A 9,813-nucleotide genomic window follows, 5' to 3' on the forward strand; every position below is an offset into this window, starting at 1 on the left:
TGGGGTGGCCACTGTTGTAGTTGGCTGGTACAATAAACTCCATTTAAATAAAATATATAAGCCTAGTATATAAGTGGTTAGATTCAGTTTGCTAGTGTGTGGTTGCAGGCTTTCAGGTACTTTTATAAAATGTTCTCCACAGATTTATCTTGGTCTAGGTTATGTATATGTATGTACCTGTGAGACCAGAAGAGGGCATCAGATTTTCTCTCATTTGCGAGGAGACTTTACTTCCTGTCTTCCTGTGACAATCATAATTAAAGAATAAGGTTTGGGTCCCATTGGTTTCCTCTACTGCTTTGCTGTCCTGTGCCACAGTTACACCCCCTCTAGTGGTTTGATTTTATTGTGTTTTAAAAAAAAATAACACAGTATATATTACTGAAACACTTTTGAAAATTTATTTGGATATTTTGGTGATCTATCACATAATTCATCTTAAAGAATCTTTCATCCCCAGTGGAGAGGAATGAGTTTCTTATTTCTGGGTAGATGTCTTATTTCTGTTCTAGAGATGTCTGTTGTTTAGTTAGTTTGGAGTGCTGCCTAAGTTCTCTAGTTTTTTTGGGTGAGTCCTTAGCACACTGTTCCTGATCATTTTTGACACATGTTGGAGTGGTAGCCTTCGATCTGCATTATTGATGATTTCTCTTCCTCTCTTCAGATGTCAGTTTTTATATCATGTACTTAGTGATGCAATTGCTTGGTGTGTATATGCTGATAACCTTCCATATACATTTCTATATTCCTGAATGGACAGACTTTAATGGTCTGGGAATCCCTCCTTATCTGAAAAACATTGTCTGTTTGTTTTGTTTACCACCTATCACCTGTAGGTCCAGGACCAACAACTTCCTGTTGCCTTTTATTCACTTTTTTGTTTGTTTTGGTTCTTCTACCACTCAGTTTTCTCTAGTTCTTTATGTGGTTTCTATGTCTTATCATACATTAGAGATTCCAATACATTATTACCATCACCAACACCATTTTTGGACTGTTTTTCTTTCAGATTAGCCATTTCTGATAGCATTTGCTCTCTTTCCTCCCTTAGGTTCTGTATTAACATAAAGAACAAAAGGCGGGATGAGAACATTGTCTTGGCTGCAGTATTGATGCAAGGCATATCAACACAGTTCTTAGAGAAGTTGATAGAATGTCAGCGTGAAGCGGCTGCTTGAGGCTTGTATTTACGTGTAACAGTTTGGGCCACCTCTGCTGTGTTGTTTTTCTACCTGTTCTGGATGTCGGTCTAGAAATTCAGAATCTTTTATGACTGCTAAACACCAACCAGGTAATCAAAGCCATGTGTTACAGCATGCCTGGCATGCCACTTGAGCTTTTCTCTCTAGGGCTGCCTGTGGGGAAGGCAACTGTTTCCATGCTAGGAGTATAAAATGTTCCATTCAGAGGCTGTTCCCTTCCTTCTGGGGATAGATAGATAGATAGATAGATAGATAGATAGATAGATAGATAGATAGATAGATAGACAGACAGACAGACAGACAGATAGAGACAGATAGAGAGAGAGAGATAAATGGAGAGAGAGAGCACGCGCACTCGAAGGAGGGAGGGAGGGAGAGAGAGATTAAGTTAAACCTGGACAGGTGCCATTATTTCTGGGTCTGAGCTGCATTTCTTCTGCCTACATCCAGAGGAATTAACAGGATTGACTCCTCCCCCAGCCCTCCCCAGCCCCCACCTGACCTTCACACCTTCTCAACTGTAGGGAAAGGCAGGAAGTTTTCCCTGTGGGTTTTCTTTGTGATGACAGGATGAGGCAGATTAATCAATGGGGGAAAACCCCGGGTGAGAACACGCCTTCTTGTGTACATTCCCGATATTTTGCTATAAGTAGGGCTGATGCTGGATCGGAGGAGCACTCATCAGGGCACTGGGTACCCAGCACTGAGCAGATCAACTCTTGGAGCTGAGAATGTCCTGCAGTGGCAAGCATCTGTTCTTCTTTGCTTTGGCAGGGGTGCTGCTGGCTCACCTGTGCAGCCAGACAGAAGGTAAGGGTGGCTCCTGTCCTCTGGACCTTATCTAGGGGTTCCCTGGGGACAGCAACCTGCTAAGGAGGGTGTAAGAGGGACTGGTTGGCTCATAGATAAGACAAAATAGTCAATGCTCACAATCAGGCATCTTCTCTGCCGTTCATTCTAGCAGAAGTGAAGAGCGATGGATGGGCTTTCAGAGACACTTGAACTTCAGGACAAGGCCCAAGTACCATTTCTGGGAGTGATGTGCCAGAGTGTGACATTTTCAGGATATATATGGTCTTTCAGAAATGTGTAGAAATTTTCATTCCAGTTTTTCTTTTCTTTTTTTTTTTTTTTTTAACCTCTGAACCAAGTAATGCTAGTAAAGTTCATAACTACCTTTAAGGTTCTGACTGTGACAGTTGACCTTAGTGTCCCCCTGAGGCCTGAAGGACATTGCTCTCCAACTTTGAGATAACATTTATCCAGTACAGCAGGTTACACTTTAACTTTGAGGAGTGCCCAAGTATTGCTTTATTACGTTATTATCTGCAACAGGTGTATGGCTGGAAACACGTGGTGAACTTAATGAACCGGATTTAAGTTCCACCAGCCAGTATGACAGTTCCAGAGTGCTTTGGGCACAACTCCTAATGGCTACGTTTTCCTCTTTAATTTTTTCATAGTTTCTAGAAAATCATATTTTCTTTGGGATTTCACTTCTGCCTACCCAGTAGCCAGAGAACAGATTAAAATTTGACTTCCCCCTATATTCTGAAGATGAAAGACTTCTCTATAAAGATCTTTCATTTTTAAATGACAGTTTCAGGGATGAGTATCCATATTCTTGAGTGACTATGGTGAACTGCAGTGAAGTATTTGAATTTCTTACTAAAGGTAGAGAGAAGCCATGGGCTTGTAAACTGTGTTAGTTTAACCAAAAGATCCCAGCACACCATTAAAAAATGCTGGCTATGTTAAAGTGGACCCTCAAAGAAAACTAGGTTTCAAAGACACAAAAATTCATTCCTGTGGACATAATACCTTTCATATTTTATATTTCTTTTAGCAGCAAGCAACTACGACTGCTGCCTCGCATACACAAAGAATGTTTATCATTCCAGAAATATTGTGGGTTTCACAAGACAGATGGCCGACGAAGCTTGTGACATTAATGCTATCATGTAAGTTACCCACCAACTTTAATTCAGTTCCTGTAGGAATACATGGAAATTTTCACCATGTGAAAAGTAAACATTCTTAAAAGCTGACTGAATGCAAATACAAATTTTAATTTTTGATTTTTCAGCCTTCACACGAAGATGAAAAGATCTGTGTGTGCTGATCCAAAGCAGAACTGGGTGAAAAGGGTTGTGCATATCCTCAGGTATGAATCACTGAACAATAAAACATGCAGTCTTTCTCCACATGATGGGGATAAGAGAGCAGAGGTTGGGTCTTGGGCTCGTTGGAGTCCTTCAGTCTAGTGACATTAAATTTTAGATTGGAGTTAGATCATCAAAGCACAGGATACATGTTGCAGTTATAAGTCAACACCATCATCATTATTGATATCATTTTAACTTAATGACTTGTCTCACAAGATGCATTAGAATTCCCTGTGCAGCTGATTGTCATTAGCTACTTGATTCTCATTGCAAAGATGATTCTTCATTATATCATGTATAGACTTTCTGATACTTGGTTGGTTTCTAAACCCTGAAAAATGAATTTAGTTAAGAAGAGACCAGTGATTCTGATGTACATCAGTAATGTAGCATTTTATCAATAGATGGTGCCTGACACTACTGGACCATAGATCCTGGACTTAGAGACCCTAGAGAAGTACTCACATCCTGTCACTAACCAGCTTAGTTATGTTGGGCAAGGTCATCCTTTCCCAGACTCAAATTCCTCTTAAGAAGATGTGATGTACCAGAGCTGTTCCTACCATCCAGCCATCCATTTACAATTCACACTTTACCTCTTTTATTACAGCCAAAGAGTCAAAAAGATGTAACAATGGATGCCTTTCTGGGATGGAATTGGACACAGCCCAAGGAGAAAATGATCACAGCTGGGGTTGGAGGCTTCACCTGCACATTACTGCACAGACCTGATAGTGTCCCAATGGACTTGTCCAATGGATGAAGTTGATTCATATTGCATCATAGTGTGTCATATTTAAGCTCACATTAGAGTTAAGTTGTATTTTATGTTATTTATAGTTCTAAATTTTCTATGTTTAGCCATTTGATGTTTATTTTCCACAATCTATGGGAGCACTTAGTAGAAGGTTTTATATTATGTTTAAGGGTATAAGCTTATATGGACCTTCTTGTAAACAATAAGCTATTGTAAAAATATATTTAATGTTCTTCTGTGTATTTAATTGTTTCTTAAACTGATATGATTTCTTTATAAAACAGAAAAGAATTATAAGAATTATTGAAAATAAAAGAACTGAAAAGGTATCTGTTGACAGAGTTATATATTACTTATTGGTATGTATACTGAAGATATTAAACCGTACAATACATACAAGTATTTTCTGAAAAGAATATATCTCTATTTAATTCTGCCTGGTTTTCTCTTTTACTTCTGTTCTTCATGGCCTGGGCTTTATCTATAAGGATTACAAAAGAAAGGTTGCACTTTTAGAATTGGAAGTTACACCCTCCTCCCAAATTAAAATGGTCTTATGTTTGAGACCCACAGTCAGTGTTTACCTATATAAGCATTTTAGCATCAGTAAGTAGAACCATATACTTGGTGACTGTAGCAAAATGACAATCATTTAGAAAACACTTTGGAGAAGTCACCTGGCTCATCTTTCTATCAACAACTCTTCATCTCAACCAGGAATATTTCTGTACTTTTAAGTCCTGAGCCTCCTTCAAAACAGTTTTCCAAAGGAAAATGTAGGATGACCTTACAACCCAATTGCCTTAGTAGTCTGAGGGGACAATTAAGATGGCTAAAGCTAGAGAGAATCTATCAATAAGACTCTGAAAGAAATGACATCATTCTGGAGGCTCACTGATGGCCCTCCAGATGGTTTCTCTCTCTCTCTCTCTCTCTCTCTCTCTCTCTCTCTCTCTCTCTCTCTCTCTCTCTCTCTCTCTCTCTCTCCTGCAGTGCAGCTCAGAGGTGGGTCATTTGATGAAATGCCAAAAATTAAGTGGCCCAATTTGCCCAAAGGTATCTCCATGCCCAGGAATAGTAACCTTGAGTCATCAGGGAAAGTATGCCTGACATCCTGTTCGTTGGTTCAGCCAGATGAGGGTTGGTCTCATTATGTGCCAAGCACTGTGTCAAGTGCTAGAGAGATGAGATGATGTAAGAGTTGGAAACTCACTCAAAGTCAATTAGGGTTAAACCATGTGATGAGAGACGACAAGTAGCCTGGCAATTACAATGCCTGGTGGCAAACACTTTATTACAGACAGTCATAGAGTATACCTGCACATCATTAGGGAGGGTTCCCAGAAGAACAGAATAGTTAGGTTAGCCATAAAAAATAGCCAATTATGTCATGTTCTTAGACTATAACCAAAGCAGTTCCACGTGGCTCAACTCAGCACTTAAGGCGTGGTATGAAAGACCAGTATGACCCAGTCTGTTGGAAAGGGGTCAGCTCAGATTGTTTAGAAACATCTGGTGCATGTTTTAGTTGTCACAATATCTGAAGGAGGGTACCACAGGCATTCAGTGGGCAGGATCCAGGGATGTTAAACCTACTGGAATGCATAGAATACTTCTGCACAATGGAGAATTGTCCCATCTAAAATGTCAGTCACAGTCTTGCACCCTTGAAACAATATTGGAAGGAGCAGGAATGCATGCAAGAAGGGAAGTGGCAGATTAAGTAAGACTGCTAACCCTTACTAAGTACAGTGGTTTGAGTTTGATCATGGGCTTGCCAGGGAACCACTAACAAGGCCAAAGAAGGTGGGGTCTCTGGTAATAAGAAAGAGAGATGATACAAATTGGAATTGTGGATGCTCCAAAGAGAATGAATCTCAGTCAAAGTAAAGGCAGAGAGAAATGTAGAGAAGAGATAGGCTGATGGATATTGACATAGCCTAGATACCTTCTTGTCTACTCCTACAGGTCACCCTTTCTTGGTTCTGCATAGATGAGGAAAACAATTTCAAGGGCTGGAAAGTTTGGCTGACATATTAAAGGGGTCACTAGGTAAGCCTTGTAGAGTCAGAAAAGGAACACGTTTTATCAATATCCTGAGCATGTTGGAGTCTTTGGGAATAAAGTATTATAACAGCTGCTAGGTAAGTTTCTGAAGACTAACATCTCCTGGACAGGTGCCAGCTTAAAAGCCAATGAGGAAGACACACAGGTGACAGATGCAGGGGCCTGCACTCACAGGCATATTAATCAAGCAAACTATTTTAGAAATCATGTTAGAATCATGAAGCTGGGTTGTTGAACTTGGTCTCAGAGCACAGAAGTGCATTACTTTGCATCTTAAGTACTTAATGCATTAGTTTATTAGACTGACCACAGCCATAAATCATGGATACTGTTTTAAGTTTACAGGTCTTTTTGCTTTTCATTTGGAAAATGTGTTTCTTTTTTCTACATCATTTTTATTTGAGGTATAATTTACATGCATCAAAATATGTGCATCATACATAGTTTGATGAATTTTCTTTCACATTGGCACATACCGGTTAGATGTCATGATAGTTAGGGATAGTAAATGTTTTTTTAGCACCCAAGACAATGTCCTCCTGACCTATTTCATCTGCACAGCACAAAGGTAAGAGCTGTCTGGATTTGTTTTATAGTAAATGGCTTCTTCTTGATTTCATACACATGAAACTACAAATATACTCTGGGTTCAGGCCTTTTAAGACAAAAGCTAGAATCTCTCTCTTAGCTTGCTTTTTATTTCATGTATAATTCATAAGTTCATGCTCATTCATAGGGACAAGCAATGGTGGTGTCAGTATAGTGAATAATGAACTCCATCAAACCTTCAGGCCTTCAGTGATAATATGAGGAGATGCCTTAACATCCATCAAGATGGACAGCTTTAAAAATTTGTTTTCCCTACTATGGTTTTGACTCCATGAAAACAAACACACAGCATCTGTAAAAGACTCTGGAACCATAATGCAGTTTTTGGATAACGTAGTTGAAAGTGGTACCCTAGTCTGCATTCCTCTAATGATCACCATTATTTTTGAAAGGCTGACCCAAGAACATCATTTTATGTTTTATATTCCTATTTTCTTCTTTCTAGGCTGAATGACAATAGTTTGTTACCAGTAATATGAGAAATTGAACTCTACTTAATCTTCATGTGTGGAGATGAATATATCTATCTATCTATCTATCTATCTATCTATCTATCTATCTATCTATCTATCTATCTTTCTCTCTCTCTCTCTCTCTCTCTCTCTCTCTCTCTCTCTCTCTATATATATATATATATATATATATATATGAACCAAGCTATCCTAATGATCTCAGTGCTTTGCAACCCATAATTAGGAAAGACAGAACTGCTTATTTGGGTGGTTAGCACTTAAGGCTAAGGATCCCAAGACTAAGAGGCCAAGGAGAATCGAGGCAAGTTGATCATACAGTGTTTATTATCACATCTGCTTATAATTTCCCTTCACATCTCTGAAGACCATATTTTACTTGATTGATTTTAGTTTTTAATTATTTTGTGTCAGTGAGGTTGGAGGCCAGAGGTCAACACTGGGTGTCATTCTCTTTAGTTCTCTCTCCATTCTATTCTACAGACACAGTCTCTCATTGATTGGTCTGAGTTCATGATACGAACTAGACTGTCCTGGTAAGTCAGGAGAATCTACCTGTTTGAGGTGCACAGCATGGGGCTTCTGGGTAATCAAGGGGGCAATATTGAAGTGAATGCTAAGGGTCTGAAGTCAGACCCTTATCCTTTCCCACTAAGCTATCTGCACAGTTCTAAAACAGACCCAAGATCTTCAGGTCCTAATGTGAATTCTTTGAGCACAGAAACCTCTTTTGTCTACCTTGGTTTTATTTTTCAAGGGAAGTGGAAACTATAATCATCTAATGGGACAGTACTGATTGGACTTTTTTATTAATGTACCCAACACCATCTGAATTATTTGGGAGCAATTAATATACATTTTAAGGCAATGGCTGGCATGCTGAAACATGGCAAGGGTATCATCATGTGCGTGCGAGCATTTGTACTCTCTCCCATGTCCTGGGGTGGTAGTGGGGAATCAGTATAGTTTCTTCCTTTGGTTTTGCGATTTTGTTGAATGCATATGAGGTAGATCCTGTGCCATTGTCATCTGTAATAAGATAAAGTCTAGAGTGGCTGTGGCAGCTATCACCATCCTCTTTCATCACCCAGTTCCGGTGGTGGCTCCTTGTATTTGCTGGGTTGGGCACAATCTGATCTGGCTTCGAGATGCTACATCTCTCTGTTGAAAGGGCTTTACTTCCTTGGTTTCAACCCTCAGGACTCATTCATGAGCCAGCCTGCTCCTCCCCATCTGCCTGGTTTTGTTTCTCAGCCATCATGCACAGCTTAGTCTGACCTTGTCTGGACCTGACCCATCCTGCCCTCCTCCCTGCCCTGCTGTGAAAGTTAGCTGTACTTTCTCTGGATGGTAGAACCTGCCTGCACATGAGTCACTGTGGGTGCCAGTGTCATTTTGAGTAAAGGGATGTTTCCTGCTTTATAACAAAGGTGGAAAATGTTTTTCCTTTGAGCCCAATCAACCACAAAATCCCCACCAACAAAATCCCTAAGTCCTATATTTATCCTCCTATTGAGAAGGACAAAGAGACATTTCCTAAACTCATAGAGGTGGCTTTAATAGTTAAGGGAAGGACCAGGCATTCTACTTGGGCCTTGTGAGTTCTGTCAAGGTTTCCAGGGAACACTGCCAAGTGAGTAAGAATATGCTTACCATTGTTGGGTGGAAAATCAACATCTGTACACCAAAACTCTGGTTCATGATGTGTTAGTAAATGTTATATGCTAGTGTGTATGTATACAGTGTGTATTTGAGTTGATGCTGTAGAAGTGCCTGGATATGGTAGTAGTCACCTTAAGGAAGTTCTCTCATGTTTGAGATAGTGAAATCCAACAATGGACTCTAGTGGAGAGTCATAAGCTCTGTGCTGGCCTGTTCCTGAGGGTGACTACTACCATTCTTGCTATTTAAATTCATTGGTACCAGCTTTGCTTGACACATAAATCTGCTTTGTTTATGTTTTAATTCCATAAACTTCTAGAATTTTTTGATTCCTCCCCTGACCTACCTACCTAAATCCCAGATTGCAACACTGAATCAATTTTCTGTCTATATCCTTTGTTGTGGTAAACATTAAAATGTATTAACCTTTTATCCTGTGCTTTACTAGCTTCTGCAGAGCCATCTGGCACTGCAGGGATCTTTACCTTGGTGCTCCATGCCACTTCTAAGAACTTAGGTGTGGTCCACTCCGCCACCTCTGCTGCTTCTGTCCTGGGTGGATATAACTGCCCTGGTGTGTTCCTTTTCTCCAGCACCTGGTTCAAACATGACTCCATATCCATTAACTTATCAAACAGGTTTATATGTTAAATTCTTAATCCACAAACCCTCTATACAATAAGCTTACAATCAATGGACAAAGATATAAACTGCCCATCTATATGAGATAAATTAGACCCATAAAACCCCTTAGAAATCATCATGACAACTTCATTAAGCTAGAGATGCACTGAGAGAAACATACACATCTGCTTCTATCTCTTTCTCTCTGTCAATCTATGCCTACCGCTTCCTCTTCTGCTCCTCTAGCCTCTTTTTTC

General features: G+C 39.8%; 1 protein-coding gene across 1 annotated transcript; it reads left to right on the forward strand.

Moving 5' to 3' along the window:
• Positions 1-1,933: 1,933 nt before the first annotated feature.
• Positions 1,934-3,999, forward strand: CCL20 (C-C motif chemokine ligand 20; the record flags this gene model as incomplete). Its single annotated transcript, XM_080933071.1, has 4 exons — positions 1,934-2,012; positions 3,049-3,163; positions 3,289-3,366; positions 3,978-3,999. The coding sequence occupies 4 exons, from the start codon at positions 1,934-1,936 to the stop codon at positions 3,997-3,999; spliced, it is 294 nt and encodes a 97-aa protein (XP_080789197.1).
• Between the last annotated feature and the right edge of the window lie 5,814 nt (positions 4,000-9,813).

The sequence above is a fragment of the Micromys minutus genome (genome assembly GCF_963924665.1).
Source record: "Micromys minutus genome assembly, chromosome: 19".
Taxonomy (NCBI): Eukaryota; Metazoa; Chordata; class Mammalia; order Rodentia; family Muridae; genus Micromys; species Micromys minutus.